Source organism: Harmonia axyridis, chromosome X (assembly GCF_914767665.1).
Source record: "Harmonia axyridis chromosome X, icHarAxyr1.1, whole genome shotgun sequence".
In the NCBI taxonomy this organism is placed as follows: Eukaryota; Metazoa; Arthropoda; class Insecta; order Coleoptera; family Coccinellidae; genus Harmonia; species Harmonia axyridis.
The window spans coordinates 18,434,999-18,456,750 of record NC_059508.1 but is presented as its reverse complement, the minus strand read 5'-3'; the positions used below and the strand labels follow the sequence as shown (position 1 = coordinate 18,456,750).

Genomic DNA, 21,752 nt, shown 5'->3' with positions numbered 1-21,752 from the left:
CTTGGATTTTTCCACGCACTACGCTAATAGTACGACACTTGTCCAATCCGAATTTCATCCCCACGTCTTCCGAAAAATTTTCCACCAGTTTGACCATAATTTGCAAGTGGTTTTTGTTGCCTGTTATAAGTTTGAGGTCATCCATGTATAGCATATGATTGAGTGCAATATTATTTCTGTTTCCTTTCACATTGAAACCTTTTTCAGTAGCATTCAGTTGTTTAGAAAGGGGGTTCAGCGCCAAGCAGAACCATAAGGGACTCAACGAATCTCCTTGGAAAATTCCCCTTTTTATTGGAATATCTTTAGTAGTTATGTTCGCTGTAGAGAGTTCGATATTCGTTCTCCAGTTGCACATTGCATACTTCAGAAAGTTTATTGTAATTGGATCGATCTTGTATATTTCCAAAATTTTTGTCAGCCACCCATGTGGAATAGAGTCGAAGGCCTTCTTATAGTCAAAATATGTCATAAAAAGATTTCTGTGTTTTTTGAAGGCTTGGTTGCATATGATGGAATCTATTATCAGCAGTTCCTTCGATCCTAGTGCATTCTTGGAACATCCTTTCTGCTGTGCTGTCATTATATTATTTGTCTCGCAATGTTTGTAGATACGAGATGCTATACATGATGTGACGATTTTATATATTGTTGGTAGACATGTAATTGGTCTGTATTTTGATGGATCCGCTGTGTGTTGCATATCCTTCGGTAAGAGGTAAGTGGTCCCTGTTGTTAAAAATTTGGGCATTTCCGTTGGATTACTTATAACATCATTTATGGTTTCAACTAGCCTGCCGTGTATACACCAAAATTTTTTCAACCAAAAGTTGTGGATTCCATCTGGGTCGGGTGATTTCCAATTGTGTGTGTTTTTCAATATTTCATGGAATTCTTCTATAGAAACTGCGTTATGCGGCATTTGTTCCATTGTCTCACAGGATTTCTCTTCATTTCTTATCCAATCAGCCTGGGAGTTGTAGGGGGTTGGTGTAGCTAGTTGATCTGTCCAAAAATTCTCAATATCCTCGACAGTTGGATAACTTCCTGGTGTTGCTGACATATTATTGTTTAACATTCTATAGAATTTTCTTTCGGAATTTTCAAAAATCATATTATCCTGTTTTCTTCTATAGCTCTCATTGTATCTTCTGAGTCTTTCGGAGTACACACTAAGTTTTTGTTTCAGTGTGTCTAAAATTTGTTGAGCATTTTCATTGTTTGGATCATACGTTGTATGTTGCCGGTGACGATCCATTATTATATTCACCATTTTTTGTAATCTACTAGACGGCGAACCTTTTGCAAATTGGGTGAGCCTCCCAATTTCTTGGCGGATGCTATGAACTTTGTCTTCTAGCCTTTTTTGCCAATGTGGTTTATTTTGTTGTTTTTCTCTGGCTGGTTGCTGACTTTTAGGTTTTGGCTTCACACCTAGCACTGTTGCTATTGAAAATGCTGCACAGTATATGATGAGGTGTAATGATTCGAGATCATGGTAGTCAGAAAGATACTTGGGTATAATCTCCTTGTTGGTCATGACCAGAAGATGAGATAGTTTCTTAGATGTCCTCAATCTTGGCAGAATCGGTCGTCTCAATGGATCTGTGCCCTCAAAATCTATAACGCATCTATTCATTGTGGCAAATAATCGCTCCAGTAGTTCTCTTTGGTCTTCTTCTGGATTTACGACGGGTGCAGCATATATATTCCGTCGTTGAGCATCACTTATTGCTAACACATCTGCGTTGTTTTGTTCCTCAGAGTTCATTTGTGCATCGATGTTGTGTTGGTTTTCAGCACAATCGTAGTTTTCTTCATTTGTCGTTTCGTTGTTATTATTATTATTATTATTATATATTCAAAATCACACGGCTTCTTAACATCAATTTTCGATACCGAAATTTTCAAATTTTTTCTGATATAAACCATCAAACCGCCACCCCTGCGTCCATCATTTCTATCTACCCGGAACAAGCAATAATCTTTAATTACGACATTTTTATCCTCTATGGCCTCATTGAGCCAGGTTTCAGACAAACACAATATATCAATGGATTCAGTGTGTAAGAGCTGTCTTACATCCTCAAAATGGGCTATCAGGGAACGAGTATTGAGGTGTGCTATCTTCAATCTATCCAACATATCGCAAACTTTCAAAACTTAATCCTGGTGAACACTCACACAAACATGTTATTATTCTCTCCAATAATATATTAAATTATTAACAAGAAGAAAAAACTTAAAAAAAACTGAAATTAAATTGTAATTGAAGAGAAGGTAGAGAAGAAACAAAGAAAAATTACTTAATATGATAATAACGGGTGGCCACACCTGAAATTATTCTTGAATAATACCAGCGGAAAAAGGGAGATATCAACATGAAAGTGCGAGCATTAGGGCTGCACAATATTAACGCAATAATCTCTTCATTAATATACCATCTTCGAATAGTAACATCAATTAAATCGCAGAGCAATACAAATCATACCAGTATCAACGAACTATAAATACCTGTCCAAGAGGAAGTAACAACCACACCGAATTAAATCATAAGGTCACTCATTTTTGTAATACGAACAACATCACCATCTTTCTTCAAATAAATGTTTCCATTTAAACACCACACATACTTCGAGGAATATTTTTTGGTAGCTGTCTTAAATAACATAAGTCTATCCTTGGTTAAATCCTCTTTGATTTGTACCTCTGTTTTATTATTGGGAGACCGCAATTGTTTACGAGTTTTCAAAACAGAACGACGAGCTGCATCATTCCGGAATCGCACCAAAACAGCTGACGGCTTATCGCTGGGAACTCGTGGGCGTATGCGATAACACTTTTTCAGATCGGTTTCTCGAATGTTTGTTTTCATTGTTTTATTGAATAAATCTGAAACTTCCTCACGTAGATCTTCATTTTCTTTTTCTCGAATACCAAATATTCTTATATTATTGTTTCTCCTCATTTGTTCGCTGTCATCCAATGAAGTTCTTAAGGCTTCTTGATTTTTCTTGAGATTTTTTATTTCTTCGGCCATGGAATCGATTTGCTCCTTCTGATCGGACAATGGACAATGCTGAATGTTTACCATGCCTTTTTCCATAGTCGAATATCTTACGGCCTTCTGATCTGGGGAGATAGTCCGCACTACCAGGATGTATTTTTGAAACAAAAAAGAGCGATACGAATTTTGGCTGCAATCGACAGAAAAACCTCATGTCGAGAATATTTCGGAAAGTACGCGATACTCATATTCTGCTCGACATATATATTTGAATATTGTATTTACGTGCATAAAAATAGTGCAAATTATCAGTTATGTGGAGACCGACATCAGTACTTCACTCATAACCGAGCAGCCATGAAAATACCGTACAGAAGACTTAATATTGCCAGAAAAGGTTTTAATTATTGGGGTGTTGTGTTTTTCAACCACTTACCACAATATTGACGAAAGCGAGAAGCTTCAAAAGCAGTCTCCGAAAATTTTTGGTCGATGGTAGTTTTTACACCGTAGATGAATTCCTCTGTTGAATGGAACCGGCTGGTCCAGCTGAGTTGTTGTGCATTTGTTTTCTGATTTGATGTTTTATGTGTATTTTTGGATTGTATTTTTATCGTAGAAATTCTCACATGTAAGATGGACTATTTATTATTGACTTCTTTATCACTGTAATTTTAACATGTGAAGTTGACTATTAAGTATTACCTTCTGTTCTGCGATGCTTTTTTAAATAAATGATTGATTGATTGAACTTTTGGGATTGCTTAGAACCGCAGCAGGATATCCGATGTTACAAAATACTGATTTTGGCTCCACAGTTTCAGGTTGTTCAAGCACTAACAATGTTCCAACTTGTAGGTCTCTGAACTTATTGGCGACTTCTGAGAATGATAACTTGAATTAATTACTACAGCGGTTTTGGTTGGTTGAAGAGGTGAATAACGAAAAGGAGGTATTTTCTTCTAAGGAAGATATTGCGTGTGAAGAAAGTTTTAAATCAACTTTCTCTCGTAATGAATACGGTAGATTTGTAGTGAAGATCCCTTTTCAAGATGACATCTGTAAGTTGGGTGATTCAAAGGCAATAGTAATTATAAGGTTGTTGTCTCAAGAGAGGAGGTCCTGTCCTTAAGGAGCAATATCATGATTTCATGAAAGAATATCTGGAGTTGGGGCACATCATCCTGTTATTCATGAGGATAGTCTCATAACAAAAATCCGAGTTGTGTTCAATGATCATCTTCCACTACCTCAGGTTTTTCATAGAATGACCTTCGATATGTTGGACCTCCGATTCTTGGCAATCTTTTTAAAATGTTAATTAAATTCCGTAAATTTCCCCTCGCCGTCTCTGCAGATATAGCCAAAATGTATCGGCAAATACTTGTTCATCCAAATGATAGACCATTGCAAAGAATGGTCTGGTGATTCGACAAAGAGGAGGATATTTAGGCGTACAATCTTAACATTGTCACATATGGTCTAACGAGTGCGCCTTACTTAGCCATGAGGTGCATTCAACAGCTTGCAGTCTATTCGCAAGATCAGTATCCGGCTACTTCTAAAATTATTCAGGAAGATTTTTATGTGGATGATTTGATTGCCGGACTCAATAGTGAATCCGAAGCTATTCAAGTTTATGGCGACATTTCAAAATTCTTAAATTCTGGGTACTTCGATTTGCGAAAATGGAGATCGAATAACCGAAACTTTTTGAGTAATTTTGGACCAAATTGCAATCTTCAAACATGTTAACCATATAATAAGGACAGAGAATGCTTAGGTATCCAATGGTTCTCTGAGGGTGATGAACTTTCCTTTCAATTTCCTAAACCCATTGTTTCTCCTCAATGCACTAAGCGTCATGTCTTGTCGGAGATTTCAAAGGTTTTTGATCATTTAGGTTTATTGTCCCCTACGGTTATTGTTGCAAAGAGGTTAATTCAGAAGTTGTGGACTCTTCGATTGGATTGGGATGCAGAGATTCCTGATGAATTGAGAGAAAGGTGGCTGGCTTTTCAACAAGATATGGCAAAATTAATTCTTCGTGTTCCCCGATTCTCATTGGTATTGAATTCTTTGAAGGTACAACTTTTAGGATTTTCTGACGCTAGCATTCGATCCGCTTAAGATCATTCGATGGAAAAAGTGTACGAGGAGGTGTTATACAAGGACATATATTTTAGTGTTCATTCATATTTGTCCATACAATAGCACGGATTCATTCGAGGAAGATCTACCGTAACTAATCTAGCAACAATTTCACAATACATCACGGAGTGCTTGGACGAGGGTGGTCAAGTTGATGTTATCTACACTGACTTATCTAGAGCGTTTTTTACTGTTGAATACAATATTCTGCTGAGGAAATTAACATCACTGGGTTTCAGTCCAGCTATGTGAGGCTTCTACGATCGTATCTCAGGAGAAGAATGAATTATGTTTTTTACAATGGCTTCAAATAGTTTGAGTATGCTCTTTCATGTGGCGTTTCCCAGGGATCAAATTTGGGGCCATTGTTGTTTGTTATATACATCAATGATCTTTTCACCTCACTTAGATGTCCAGCATTTGCTTTCGCAGACGACTTTAAGCTCTACTTGAGAATTGAGAATTTGCTGTTTCTTCAGTAGTGCTTGGAATATGTTCATGGTTGGTGCTTATGTAACAGGCTTTTGTTAAATATGGACAAATGTTTCAAGGTCACATACACCAGAAAGTCAACTCTTCTATCGTATGGCTATCATATTGCTGAGAGATTTCTCAGCAATAAAGATGAAATATGTGACCTCGGAGTTTTATTTGACTCCTCATTCAGCTTTATCCCGCATGTAGATCAGCTTTGAGCATCAGCTAGTCGAGCTTTAGGCTTTGTTTTTAGAAGCAGCAGTGAGTTCGGGGATTGGTCGATATTGAGGAATCTCTATTTCGCGCTGATTTTCAGTAAGTTGGATTATGCTCACTTGGTGTGGTTCCCTATTTATGACTGTCATCTGTCGCGATTGGTGCGTCTTCATAGGAGATTTTTCAAATACGTGGTTTTCAAGAGAACAGGGCGGTATCCTGAGCGTGGGGCAGACCTTTCTGCTGTTATAGAGGAGTTGAGGATATCCTAGTTACTTGGTAGACAGGTAGAACAATGTGCCAGGTTTGCCCGTGGATTGTTAGCCAACAGGATAGATTCATCATATCTTCTGTCCAAGATGTCTTTCAATGTACCGAGACTAACCGAGGTCGACACCGGTTTTCTATTTGCCTACGGCTCGGACTAATATTTCTGAACGATCTCCAGTTAACAGTATTTGTAAAAGTGCTGGTAAACTAAGAATTAATGTTTTTGGTTGAGTTTCGGGAAGTGAATTTTCAGTGGGTAATGCATGATGTTGATGTGTTGAATTATTTTTGTGTATTCTGCACTGTATTGTATATTATTTTCAACCTGTAATTGGGATATTCCTGTGGGGTACTGAAGAAATATTATCCGACTTTTGCCTATACGCGTAGGATTTCTCCTCGCCGTCGGCATCTCACTCCTTGCTAAGAGGAACATTCACTCAATCCCAGATATTTAAAATATCAGAAGGGTAGAGCTCAGTCGTGTCCGGTCCTGGTGGTCCCCCTGGTTCTCGTCGAACTTCTGGTCCTCTTACACGTGATCCTTGGACCTGCCCTTCGCTTCAAATCAAATCAAATCAAATCAAATAATTTTATTCCCAAATCAATGTACAATACATGAAGAAGAACATGTCATAACAAAAATAGAATACAAGTTAATATAAATCAGCTATACTAATCCTTCACACTTACAGTGATCTAAATATTCTTGAACATTATGAGGTTCAGTTTCAATTAGAAAGTTTAATATTTCTCTTTTAAAATTTTTGAAATGATCGATTTGTTGAATCTTTCTTGGTAAAGAGTTATACAATTTCAGGCACATATACTTGACATTCTTCTCAGTCAAAGTTAAAGAGTGTTGGGGAAAATGAAAGGGAATCATTTTCCTTGTACTATTAGTATTTCTGAATTTTTCGAAATAAGAACTTTGCTGCCGGAAGAAGAGTAGGCACTTTTTCACGTATAGCCCCGTCAATGTTAGTATTCCATTCCTCCGAAAAACACCACGGCAGGAATCTCTGTATTTCATGTTATTCATAATACGTATTGCCGATTTCTGTACAATAAATAATAATAATAATAATAACGCTGCAACGCAAAATGAGAACCTTGATGACGAAAGCACACAAGCACCATCCGAAAAGTAGCATTGAGAGGACGACACTGCCGAGGAATAAAGGAGGCAGAGGTCTGCTAGACATCATGGAACTTGCCCATGGTCAAATTGAATGCCTACGAACATACTTCAAAGACAAATCAGGCACGTCAGAGATCTACAAAGTACTGTGTGAAGCAAACGAATCAACACCTTTACAACTGCACAAGGAGCAATTGTCATACAACCACCAGACAATCCAAGAAAAACTGCAAAGATGGAGAGAAAAGCCCCTACATGGACGACATTTCAACGAGGTGAACCAGGATCATGTCGACATTGAAGCGTCGAACTATTGGCTCACATCAGGTGCGATGTATCCAGAAACGGAAGGATTTCTTTTAGCCATCCAAGATCAAGTGATCTCAACAAAAAATTACTGCAAACATATCATAAAGGATCGAACTATTACTGACGATCGATGCCGTTATGGGTGTCCAACGAACGAGACAATCCAACATATCACGGGAGGATGTCAAATGTTTGCAGGAAATGAATATAAAGAGAGACACGATGCAGTAGGAAAGATACTACATCAAGAAATGGCAACTAAATTAACACTAATTAATTCTGAAAAAGTGCCATACTACAAGTACCGACCGGAAACCATCCTGGAAAACGAACGCTATAAACTGTACTGGGATCGTACAGTTTTGACTGATAAAACAGTCCCTCACAACAGGCCAGATATATTGCTAGTTGATAAACAACAAAAGGCAGCAATACTCATCGACGTAGCAATACCTAATAACAACAACATGCGTCAAAAAGAGGTCGAAAAAATTTCAAAATATAGGGACCTCGAATTTCAGATAAAGCGCCAGTGGGGAATGATATCAACGAGAACTATTCCAATTATCATCTCAACAACAGGAATAGTACCCAAAAATCTCAAGAGAAATATCAAGCAACTAGGACTTAGTGAGTATATATGTAATATAATGCAAAAAGCTGTTCTTTTAGGTACTGCAAGGACGGTGAGAAAATTCCTAGGAAGCGAAGGACAGGTCCAAGGATCGCGTGTAAGAGGACCAGAAGTTCGACGAGAACCAGGGGGACCACAAGGACCGGACACGACCGAGCTCAGCCCTTCTGATATTTTAAATATCTGGGATTGAGTGAATGTTCCTCTTAGCGAGGAGTGAGAAGCCGACGGCGAGGAAAAATCCTACGCGTATAGGCAAAAGTCGATAATAATTTATTCATCCATAGCGACATATTACAAATACGTATTGGATAAGTCAATAAAACAACAATAGAATGAAATATTTCACATAAGTACTAGCCATTATTTAAAACATATTAAGTATATCAACTTCCTAACCTGATATGCTTACAACAATCATAATATTCAGTTAGGGTATAGAAACATTGAGACATTAACCCATTAAAGCCCATAATTCCCCCGTGAAGATTTTCAACTGAAACTTTGTCTGATGAGTTATTTAGACTCAAAAAGTGATATTGTGTTATAAAAATAATGATCGAACATGCAGGAGAGTTACTATGAAGCGGCAACTTAAGTTGCCACTGGGATAATTCATGAAGAAATTTTCCAAAGTACAATAAAACTAGCATATCAATCGTATACATCTATTGTGATTCAACCGTATAATATTTCCTATGAAATTACATAAAATATTATTATTTTACATCATGAAAAATTTTGAAACACTCATCAGGATGAACAGGAACTTCACACTTCTTGCATACAAAAATTGTACGCCTGCCACATACTTTACAACGGCGATACTTGGATTCACCTTTTTCGATGAAATGATCTGTTCGATCTTTTCTTATTTCTTCGAGAGCTGGTGTGAACTCTAGAGATGATCGAACTCCTGCTACCATTGGAGGACTGCCGTAAGACTTCAGAATGAAAATAGCACACTGACGTCTGAAATCCAATAGAGGAATATCATGCCCAAGGCGACGATACAGTAACCAACCTTGTGTGCTGCATACATCCACAGTCCAAGAGAAATAAGGCCACCACCATTTTTTCGACCTGATTCTGTTTCGGTAGGAAGCCAAAAATTGATCAGAAAGATCTACTCCACCCATGTTACTATTGTAACGAGCAATAGGACCTGGTACTTTGACAGAAATGACCTTCTTTTCAATTCTGGAGTATCGGTTTGACTTTGACATAGGATGTACATTATCACAATTAGTAAGTACAGTAACAACATTGTTGTCATTCCAACGGACTGCTAAAATATCTCCTGAAGAACTGGTGGATGTTTCACCTCTGGGTTTATTTTTCCACGTTTTTTTATCTGGAAGTTTCATTGAAACACTACAGCGATTCTCACGCAGAGTACCAGTTCCACCAAGTCCTCTAGAACTAAGCTCTTCCAACAACCCAACCGATGTAAAAAGATTGTCAAAGTAGAGTCGAATACCCTTTGACAATTTCATGTGGTCTACAAGTCCAATTACTACGTCACCTCCTTGACCGAGTCCAGTTTCTGGAAGACGAGTTGAACTTCCACAATAGGGTTCAACATGATGGATGTATCCAGATGGATCCGCGGCAACCCATAACTTGAACCCAAATCTGATAGGTTTTCCGCGAATAAACTGTTTGCACCCATGCCTTCCGTAATAAGGAATCATACTCTCGTCGATACTAATAGTGGGCCCAGGACTGATTTGTTTGAAAGAGTTGTTGAGGTGATCAAAAATAGGTCGGACCTTGTACATTTTATCACTTCCATCATTGTTTTCATTGTTGGCAAGGTGAATAAAACTTATCAGTTCATCGAATCGGTTTCGACGGATGGCATCGGAAACTAAGTGCGAATGAACATCTGGATCTTGTTTCCAGTAGAGTCTTCTATATGGAAGAGGGTGGTAACCTGACATCAACATAATTCCGACAAATGTAATCATTTCTTCAGCAGTGGCATTCAGGTTGTGAACGAGTTTCTGCATAGCATAACGATTAGTTTCGGTTACGATATGACTCAATAAATCTTCCGAGAAGTAAGCCCTAAAAGCCTCAATAGGGCTTTTTACCGTTTCTTTCAGAAGATCTTCTGCTACCGGTCGGTATTCGCATTCAAGTTCAGGAATACTTGAAGATAACCCATTCATTTTCGGCTTCCAAGTACGTTCTGTGGGACGCTTACGTTTGGTGCTTCTTACTCTTGTCTGCGAAGAAGTCGTCGGTCTAGGTTCTTCTGAATGGTTCTCATCTTGGACGACTGGATTGCCGTGATCATCATCGATTTCTGGATTCTGCATTTCCACCTGAGAGCGTAATATACGGGCAGGAAGGTGGTCAAAATCTCCAACTACCTCTTCATCCGATAAATCAGAGTCCTTATCTGTATCTGCACCAGGAAGTTCATCAGGTGGACATATGGCTATATTGGTGGCTGATATGTCCTCATCGTTCTCGATAAGGTCAATTAATTCATGAAGAAGTAATCCAGTGCCTGATCTTCCACGAGTATACCTGTCGAAATCATTCAGTAAGAAATGTAAATATTGCAGAAACCGTTGTCACGTGTTCCCGTTGGCCACTTTAGTTGCCATCAAACTTTGCCCGTATGGCAAAAGCAAAATATTGCATGAAAATATTACTGTGAAGAAGAAATATACTGCTGAATTCATATTGAATAAAACTGGTACAAAAATACAAATGTGCATGCATTATTGAAATAGAATACTTACAATCTCTCATCGACGGCCATTATGGTGAATGAAAAAGTTCAAGAGCTCTGAATAAATCGTTATACACTAACTCACTGTTTGACAATATCTGACTGACGTTTGTGCTATTCGAGACAGGACATATCACATGACCGGAATTTACCAATGGAACTTCAATATCTATGCGCGTGCGCATAGAATGTAGTCGAATGCGCCGTGGCAACTTAAGTTGCCACGGGGCTGTAATGGGTTAAGAAATCATTAACTGCCCTTCTGAAACTTTGTACACTTTCAATATCCCTATAGTTCTTTGGAAGGGAATTGAACAACTTAATTCCCATATATCTGGGAGACCTCTCATATCCCACCAGAGTGTGACGTGGTATGATTAGTAGCGAAGAGTGTGTAGTTGAGTAAGTATGATTGTAATTCATACGCAGAAATGAACCGTCATTAGTTTCTACATATGTTACTATTTCCAAGATGAACTGAGATACCACTGGCAAAACACCGAATTTTTTGAAAAGTCCTCTACATGATGTTCTCATAGGAACTCCAGCCATATGTCGTAATGCTCTCTTTTGAAGAAGAAAGACTCGATTTAGTGCGTGAGAAGTCCCCCAGAATACAAGGCCATAAATTATCCTTGACTTGAATTGAGCATTGTAATAAGCCATGCAAATTTCCATATTGGTTATAGATTTTAACCTATAAAGAGCATAACAAACAGAAGACAACTTTTTACATAAACATTCAACATGCTGATACCAGTTGAGGCTGTCATCAATGATTATACCTAAAAATTTTGTGATGGTAGCATGCTCAATTGATCTATGTTTCACCCTTAACAGAAAACTTTTATTTTTATGTTCTAAATAGTTCTTAAGCCTAAAACAAACAAAAAGCGTTTTAGAAGAATTTAGAAACAACTTGTTTGATTCAAACCAATCACAAAATAAATGTATGTGCCTCTGTGCTTTACATAAAACGTCAGTGAGCGAGGTTCCCGAGCATAAGTATGTAATGTCATCTGCGAACAATGTTAGATCCTCAGCATTCTCAACAATATCCGGCAAGTCGTTGATATATAATAAAAAAAGCAAGGGTCCAAGCACGGAGCCTTGGGGAACACCCGAGGAAATGTTCAAAATGGACGACTTACAACCATTGACCTCCACTAATTGCATTCTATTGCTCAGGTAAGATTTCAAAAGTTGGTTTATTTTACCGCGAAGACCTAATCTATCTACTTTTTCAAGAAGCAAGTCATGTGATACAACATCAAATGCTTTACTCAAATCCATGTACAATGCTATGTTCCATTTACCTTCATTTATATTATCATATAGTTTATTGATGAAATTGAATATCGCTGTTTGGGTTGACCGACCTTTTCTGAAACCATGTTGACACGATGACAAGATTTCAAAACGATTTAAAAATTTATTGATTTTTTCACATATTACTCGCTCAAGAATTTTTGACAAAGTCGATAAAAGTGAAATTGGGCGATAATTTTCAATAACTTTAGGATCACCCTTCTTATGTATCATTATAACACGTGCTAGTTTGAGGATATCAGGAAATATTCCATCGAGCAGTGATTTATTTATTAAATAAGTCAATATGGGAGTTATTATCAAAGCCATGTTCTTGAGTATATTAGATGTTATGTTATCATTACCATGTGAATTGGAGTTTCGAAGACTATGAATCAAATTAAAAATCTCAGTTTCCGTAACTGATGTTATAAACATGGTATTCTCATTTTTGGTCAAGTTAGGAGTTTTTTGGTTAACCGAGATCTGTGTTATTCCATTATGCAATTTCAGAGGTTGTTCTATAAGAAATTCATTAAAATAACGCGAGATCTCCAATGGATCATCAACCAATTTGTTATCTATTAAAATTTCTTGTGTTTTGCTTACCATGTTTGATCCTATATTATCATTGATAAGGGTCCAGACTGCTTTTGATTTGTTATCAGCTCTATTATAAATATCATTGTTGTAATGTCTTTTTGCAGCTAGAATTAACTTCCTGTAGATTTTTTGATACTTTTTATGAAAACTAACTGCATTAGGATGTTGTGTGGCTTTAGCTAGAGCATATAGATGTTTTAGCATTATAGATGACACTTTAATACCCTTATATAATTTTTCATTTTAGAATCATGGTTCAATTTAATAGTCAGCAATTGAGAAGTATGATCAGAGATTCCGCTATCAATAACAACAGACTCAACTAGATCAGCATTCCCGATGTTCGTGCATATGTAATCAATGGAACTATTTTTTGTTTTACCAAATCTTGTAGGTCCATCAACCACGACTTCAATATTATGAGACGTTAATATGTCTTTAAGTTCTAATTTGAACACACTGGTATCATCAGAATAATCAATATTGAAATCGCCACATAAAACTACAGTACATTTTTCTGAACATAATTTATCCAAAACAATATCCAATTCCTCTAAAAAATAAGTAATGTTATTCACTATTGGAGACCTATATAAAGTGACAATTTTGAGTTTTGCCCCATTCTTGTAACTTAATTGCGTCCCACATATTTCAAAATCTTTTTCTCGAGACTTACTTTCGAGGAACAAGATATTGTCGATTTTAACATTTAATTTATTTCTAATAAATAAGGCAACACCGCCATTTTTGAAGTTTTTTCTACAGAATATAGAACACAAATGATAATTCCTTATTTGAATTGTACTATACTCATCTTCCTTAAGCCAGTGCTCAGAAAAACAAGCTATATCAATACCTTGTGCATCCAATAAGAGTTCAATTTCTTCTATTTTATTCCTGAGACACTGAATGTTTTGGTGAAATATTCTCACACAATTTTCTGATTGGTTATCGTTGACACTGGAATCAATAATTTCGCAACGATGAATACTGTTTTCCTTAATAATGTCTAGACAGTATCCGTTTGATTCACTTTCGGAGCTTAGCCTAAAAAATCAATATTTTTTGCCTCCATATCCCGTTTCATCCAAAAATTGTAACGTCTGACAACTACGCCGTTAGGCCAGTAATCAGGATCCCCAATTTTTTCCAGTTTGTCATAAGGTATTCCCAACATGAAAGATGAATAAGGACCTTTACTTTCTAGTTTCTCAATTTTTATCTGGTCACCATGTATATTTTCAGTACTTATATATTCTTTGATCATATCTGAGGTTGCTTCTTTATTCTTTATTTTACCGATATATAACCAAGCCATTTTAGGCTTAGCACTACCTATCAATAAGCCCTTCGATCTATCAATTGTGGATTTACCAACAATAGGCTTATATATGGAATTTTTATCAACATTTGGTCGTTTCTTCCGTGAAGACTGCGTACTCTTAGAACTCGAGCCGCCGGGATCCTTAGTTGCAGAAGATTTAATTGAAGCAAGATCACTTATACTACACCTTCTGTTACCGCTGCATATGTTTTTGTAGATTTCTTGCGCTCTTTTATTGTTACAGGCTGTTCATTTCTATTAATCATCTGTGTATTTACATTTTTTGAGGATCGATTATCTTTCACTCGTGAAACTTCATGATTTTCATTTCTTAACATTGATATTTCAGTTTTTAATGCCATAACTTCATCTTTTAGTTTTATGATTTCATTATTGGCTATTTCGAGTTTATTACATACCTCTGTCTTAAGTAGTTCACCCACATTTGCAATGACTAATTGTGACAGCAATGTATGAATTTCCTTATTACTTAATACATCACTCAGAATTGCTTTTAGGTCCGAAGAACTTCTTGTTTTGGTTCCCATCACTGCTGAGTGATATCAGCAGGATGTTACACACAATAGTTTTTAATTAGAATTTCGTTCTCACAAAGAAATTATTCAATTTATACGCACGATTCAATAACGCGTCTAACTCAAGCGACGATCGTACCGTCATATATCAGATGCATCAGAAGCATTACCCCATATCATTAATCCGTATTGTAGGAGAGACTGAAAGTTGGCAAAATAGACCACCCTGAGAAAGGAAGAATCTACTCTCCTCGACAGTACTCTCATTGTATATATTACCGAGTTCGATCTTTTTCTCACGTTTAACACCTGAGAGCTCCAGCTTATATGGCTATCAAGGATTACACCGAGAAAGTTGGTTGAAGACTGGAACATCTTTCCGCCACCTTCCAGGGATACTCTATCAGGAAACGTCAGTTTGGAATTATGTGTCGTAAATAAAACACACTCTGTCTTCTCCGAGTTTACTATTATTTGGTTATTCTCACACCATTTCAAAAAATTTTTATATTCAGCTTTGATGTCATCAACTGCGTCATCTAGGAGTTTTCTAGACACTATGATGTTTGTGTCATCCACAAACATCAGAAGCAGACAGTTTTGGACACAATCAGGAAGGTCATTTATGTATAGAAGAAATAGTAGGGGACCAAGAATACTTCCCTGGGGTACCCCCATCTCCACAATCCGATCAGCCGAGAAATAGTCTTCCCCATTCAGCTCAATTTTTACCTTCTGAATCCTGCCTCTCAGAAAGCTCCGGATCAGTTCCAGTTGATTGTCTCTGATCCCACAGTGGAACAGCTTCTCCAGCAGCAGGTCATGGCTAACGCAGTCAAATGCCTTACTGAGATCCAAGAACAGACCAATTGAAGGATTTCCATTCTCTAATTCCGAAATTATTTCATCAACCATTTCAAATATTGCGGTCTCTGTGTTCTTCCCTTTCAAAAAACCGTGTTGATTACTCGCAAAGATATTATATTTGCGAAGAAACTTAATTAATCTCACTGATAGTATTTTCTCGAATATTTTTGAGAATGCGCTCAGAAGACTGATAGGTCTGTAATTTCCAATATTGTTGACATCTCCTTTCTTATAAACAGGTTTCACTATTGAAGTCTTCAAAGACTCTGGAAATATTCCCTGCGTGAAACAAGCATATATAATTTCAGACAGTGGTTTGGCTATCAAATGAATTGACCTTTTGATAACTGTCATAGGTATCTCATCATAGCCAAATGAAGTTTTATTTTTCATTCTTTTGACAGTATTAATAACTCCATCATCAGTCACATTAAATACGAAAAACGATTTAAAGTTTCCTCTGTTTTCAGAGGGTTGAAATTTTTTCTTAGTTTGGGAATTTTGAATTAATGTTTTGGCTACATTGATGAAGTAATCGTTGAAATCTTCAGCTAGATGCTGAGGATTTTTTGTTGTTATTTGATCGTGGTTTTTATTATCTCTACCGGTCATGTTATTGACTATTTCCCATACTTTCCTTGGTTTGTTATGCGAGTTAGTTAAAATTTTGTGAAAATGTTCTTGTTTCAGTTTTTTCAAGAGTGTTTCATATTTAGTTTTTGTTATTTTGTAAAGATCCATATATTCACTTTTATGATGAGAAACAGTGTAAAGAATGTCCAGGTGGTTTTTCAATTCCCTCAATTCATCAGATTCTGCATTGAAATTTCTCGACTTACCTTCACTTCTTCTGGACCAAAATACCGGAAAAGCTTGCTCAAAATGAGCTCTATAAGCCGCGAAAAACTGATCCCACTGTCGATCAGCAGAAATGCCCGGATCTATTACATCACACCAATCTATAGTTGCTAACGATGTCAGGAAATCAGCGACTGTTTGGTCATTTATCAGTCGCATACGTTTCTTTCCCCTGACCACTCTCTCAGATGAGCAACGAAAAGAGAACTTCTGAGCAGTGTGATCAGAAAGATGGGATGGAATTATAGTTGTTTCTCCGCTTTCCAGGTTAGTTATTATGTTGTCAATACAAGTGGATGAGGTTGATGTAATGCGAGTCGGTTTATTTAAAGTAAATCTAGCATCAAATCCTTCTATTAGTGAAACAAACGTTCTACTTTCTTTCGTTTGTGAAAGCAAATCAATATTATAATCTCCAGCTAAAATATAATTTTTTCCCTCAAGTGTTAGTATACTTAGAAGTTTATATAGCTTTTCAAAAAATAGTTCATCATTTCCTGTTGGCGGGTGGTAAATACATACTATTACGTACTTTGACGATCCTAACTGAACCTCCACTGCGGAGCATTCAAAACATCGAATAATACTAAGTGAGGTTAAATCAGTTCGCTGTTTACAAGAAATATTAGACCTACAGTAAATTGCGCTGCCTCCGTGGCACCCACTTGGACGACAGAAATAAGACACCAATTTCCATCCTTCAATGACATATGCCGGTAGTTCATCTCCACTCTTCCAATGTTCCGTGACAGCCACGAAGTCTGCGCGAACATTGTTTATAAACACTTCAAGTCTGTTCAGACAGTTACCTATTGATTGGACATTTTGATGGACTAGAATACAATCTTTTGTATTTAAATTTTCACATTTCGACGAGCGAGTCGAAATAAAAAATTATTTATACATGTATCTTCTGGCCAAATTTCAGGGTTTTTAATTTTTTCAAAGTCACCCTCCCGCACAGAGATCTTGAACGACGAATATTCTTCCGGTCTATTGGATTCTAGCTTTTCGCACTTAATATCTTCAAAACCATTTATTTTCAGATAGGTAGTCAAATCTTCAGTTTTCAAAGTTGGATGTAACTTACATACATGTAGATGACCATATTTTGGCGCACTCTTTATTGTTATGTTTGCACCTTTCCCTATTCCAATAATTCTTTTAGTTGAGCGTCGAGTTGACTTTCTGCTTTCGACCAACTTGAATTCTTCGTCAGCAGATGTAGTCGGAATAAGTTGGGATAATACACTCGAGACACTTTTTTGATTTGAAGTAGACTTAGCCTTCTTTTCTTCAGTACACTTGTTCTGTATCTTCATGTCGCTGTTAGATGATTTTTCTTTATTATGTGTTACATTAGGGTGAGTTGAAACAATTTTTGTTCCATGTTTCACTTTATGTGTTTGTTGTGAACCCTTCAAATAACCATGGAGCAAAGTATGCAATTCCTTGTTTTCAGTAGTAAGGGCAGAAATCTCCTTCTTCAAATTATTTATTTCAGCCCTCATTGATTCAAGAATCGGATGAAGAAAAGTTTCCATTCCCTTCTTCATCTCCTCCCCGATCAAAGATAGAAATAATGATTGGTTTGGATCCAAATTATTCGAATGTGAGGTTATGTTCGCGGAACAGAAGTTACAGTTCCATTCTTTCAGAACGCCTTGTTTTTCACTCTGAACCACACTTTCCTTGGATACTTTGACACATTCAACATGATATATATGAGAACTATTAGCAGAGCAAGTAATAGACTCATCATTTCTACTAATTGTTTTAGAGCATTTACTGCAAGTAACCGCCATTTTGAATAGGCCTCTACATCAGGAATTTTCTCACCGTCCTTGCAGTATCTAAAAGAATAGCTTTTTGCATTATATTACATATATACTCACTAAGTCCCAGTTGCTTGGTATTCCTCTTGAGATTTTTGGGCACTATTCCAGTTGTTGAGATGATAATTGAAATAGTTTTCGTTGATATCATTTCTCACTGACGCTTTATCTGAAATTCAAGGTCTCTATATTTTGAAATTTTTTCGACCTCCTTTTGACGCAGGTTGTTGTTATTTGGTATTGCTACGTCAACGAGTAATGCTGTCTTTTGATGTTTCTCGACTAGTAATATATCTGGTCTATTGTGAGGGACTGTTTTATCTGTCAAAACTGTACGATACCAGTACAGCTTATAGCGTTCGTTTTCCAGGATGGTCTCCGGTCGGTACTTGTAATATGGCATTTTTTCAGAATGAATTAGTTTCAATGTGGTTGCCAATTCTTGGTGTAGTATATTTTCTACTGCATCGTGTCTCTCTATTCATTTCCTGCAGACATTTGACATCTTCCCGTGATATGTTGTATTGTCTCATTTGTTGGACACCCATAACGGCATCGATTGTCAGTAATAGTTCGATCCTTTATGATATGCCTGCAGTAATTTCTAGTTGAGATCACTTGATTTTGGATGGATAAAAGAAAACCTTCCGTTTCTGGGTACATTGCACCTGATGTGAGCCAATAGTTCGACGCTTTAATGTCGACATGATCCTGGTTCACCTCGTTGAAATGTCTTCCATGCATAGGCTTCTCTCTCCATCTTTACAGTTTTTCTTGGTTTGTCTGGTGGTTGTATGAAAATTGCTCCTTGTGAAGTTGTAAAGGTGTTGATTCGTCTGCTTCACACAGTATTTTGTAGAACTCTGATGTACTTGCTTGATCTCTGAAGTATTCCCGTAGGCTTTCTATCTGCCCACTAACAAGTTCCATGATGTCCGTAAGACCCCTGCCTCCTTTATTTCTCGGCAGTGTAGTCCTCTCAATGCTGCTTTTCGGATGGTGCTTGTTTGCTCTTGTCATCAACGTTCTCATTTTACGTTGCAAGTTTTCGATGTTTGTTTTGCTCCATGGAACTATACCGAATGAGTATGTTAGAATTGATCATGCAAATGTGTTGATGGCTCTCGTCATATTCCTGCTGTTGAGTATTGTTTTTGAGATTTTCTTGGTTCACCTAATGAACTCAGTTGTTAAGCATGTTATAGTTCCTTATTTTGATGGATCCATAGTGTTTTGAAAATCCTTCGGTATTAGGTAAGTGATACCTGTTGTTAAAAATGTTGGCATTTCTGTTGGATTATGTATTATGTTATTTATGTATTCGACTAGCCTGCCGTGCAGACACCGAAACTTCTTCAACCAGAAGTTGTAAATTCCATCTGGGCCTGGAGATTTGCAATTGTGAGTGTTCTTCAATATTTCCTGTAGTTCTTCAGACATTATTACACTATGTGGCATACTTTCTATGGTCTCACATGATTTCTCCTCTCTTCTTATCCAACGCGCTTTGGAGTTAAAAGGAGTTGGTGTTGATAGTTGATCGGTCCAAAAACTCTCCATATCTTCGGCGCTTGGAAGACTCCCTAATTTTGTTGACGTTTGTTCATTGAGCATTCTATAAAATTTCTTTTCGGAGTTTTCAAATATCATATTGTCATGTTTTCGTTTATAGCTTTCATTGTATCTTCTCAGTCGTTCAGAGTATACACTTAATTTTTGTTTGAGTGTATCTAGAGTTTCTTGAGCACTTTCATTGTTGGCGTCGTAGTTTGCATGTCGCCTATGGCGATCCATAATTGCATCCACTATTTTTTGTAGTTTTCTCGACGGAGAACCTTTTTCAAATTGTGTTAACCTTCCTATATCTTGTCGGAGGCTATGTACTTTTGCTTCTAGCCTATTTTGCCAATGTGGTTTGTTATGCTGTTTTTTCTGTGCTGGTTGCTCACTTTTAGGTTTTGGCTTCACGCCGAGCACTGCTGATATTGTAGAGGCTGCACAGTAGGTAATAAGATGCAATGATTCTAGGTTTTGGTCATTCGAAAAAAACGGTGGAATTATCTCTTTATTTATAATGTGCAGAATATGTCAGAGTTTTTTCCATGTCTTCAGTCTAGGAGGAATTGGTCGTTTAAGAGGATCGGTACCCTCGAATTCTATGAAATATCTATTCATTGTAACAGATAATAATTGCTCTAATAGATATCTTCGACTTTTTTCTCGGTTTTCCATAGTTTGTATATTCCGCCATTGCTCATCTCTTTCTAGTGCCAAATCTCCGCTGTTTTGTTGCTCAGTATTAATTGATGCATTGATGTTGTGTAGTTTTCTTCAATTGTCACTTCGTTGTTAGTAAGGTTCCTATTCTATAGCCTAAGTTGGACTTCACTTTTTATGATGTTAAGTCTCCCATCGGGTACAAGTTTATTTCTCAATATGACCCGGTATTGGTCGGCTACTCTCTGTTCAGAAACTTGAAGTTCGGGATAGTTTCTGTGGAATTCTGCAAACAGCTTTTGCCGCTAGCCTATTCAATCCTCTTCCATATTAGTTACTTCATAGGATCGTTTCATTTATCGAACTTGTATTAATAAAAATGGCGGCGAGCGATGATGAGCAGAGTGACAGCGAGAGCATTAAAAGTGCGAAAAGTTCGATTTTATCGGAAACATTTTACAAATGTTGTGCTAAAAAGTTGTGCAAGACTCAAATGTGTATAAATTGCGAAAGTTTATATCATATTTCGTGCTCGAAGAAGAGAAATATCAAAACCATAGGTGACAGATACGTAGAATGTTGTGATAAAAATGATAAAACTTCTGACAGGCCGGGAAGAGAGGAAATTTTGGAATTGAAAATTGAATACCTCACCAAACTACTGTCAGAGGTACAAGAAAAGAACGAAATTTTGAAGGAAAGCTATAATACTATGAATGAAAACAATAGGTTATTGAATGAGCAGTTAAAATCCATGGAAAAAAAAAGGGAGGCAAAAAATGGAACACAATACTCAGATATGGTAAAGAGAACCTGTCAAAATGATACCAAAAGCAAGGTAGTTCCGGAGTTGGTAGTTCAAATATCTGACAGACCATCGGGGAGCAAACATAACCTGAACGTAAACAAGCAACAAAATAAAATTTCTGTTAATGTAGAACAATCCCAAACCTCTGAAAAATCGAAACAAATTCTGAAACAGAATGGCTCTACAGTTAACATTAATTCTTCGGAAGGAGTCGAGTGTAAAGCTGGGGGAAATATGCAGAATCTGCTCTATGTCGAAGATGAAACTCGGAAGAAATATCGGGACAGGCACAAGGCAAACGGATTTCACTGGTGCAAGTAGACGGGTATGGTTATACATTTATAGAGTTAAACGAACAGCAACCGAAGAAACAATCAAGAAATACATCTCAAGTAGTAATGGTTTTGAAAACCTGGAAATCACAGTGAAGGAAATTCCGACGACA

General features: G+C 37.0%; 1 protein-coding gene across 1 annotated transcript; it reads right to left on the bottom strand.

Annotated features, from left to right (window-relative positions):
• Positions 1 to 8,658: 8,658 nt before the first annotated feature.
• On the bottom strand, positions 8,659 to 11,196 carry LOC123686084 (piggyBac transposable element-derived protein 3-like). The gene is made up of 2 exons (XM_045626065.1): positions 10,962 to 11,196; positions 8,659 to 10,743 (listed from the first exon to the last, which is right to left on the bottom strand). The coding sequence occupies exons 1-2, from the start codon at positions 10,979 to 10,981 to the stop codon at positions 8,925 to 8,927; spliced, it is 1,839 nt and encodes a 612-aa protein (XP_045482021.1). The 5' UTR covers positions 10,982 to 11,196; the 3' UTR covers positions 8,659 to 8,924.
• Positions 11,197 to 21,752: the final 10,556 nt, after the last annotated feature.

What these genes read in the sequence shown, in the direction of transcription:
- LOC123686084 (XM_045626065.1), bottom strand. Translation starts at nt 10,981, where the DNA reads ATGGCCGTCGATGAGAGATT. An exon ending in ATGGCCGTCGATGAGAGATT is followed by an intron (nt 10,744 to 10,961) that starts GTAAGTATTCTA and finishes TGATTTCGACAG; the next exon opens with GTATACTCGTGGAAGATCAG.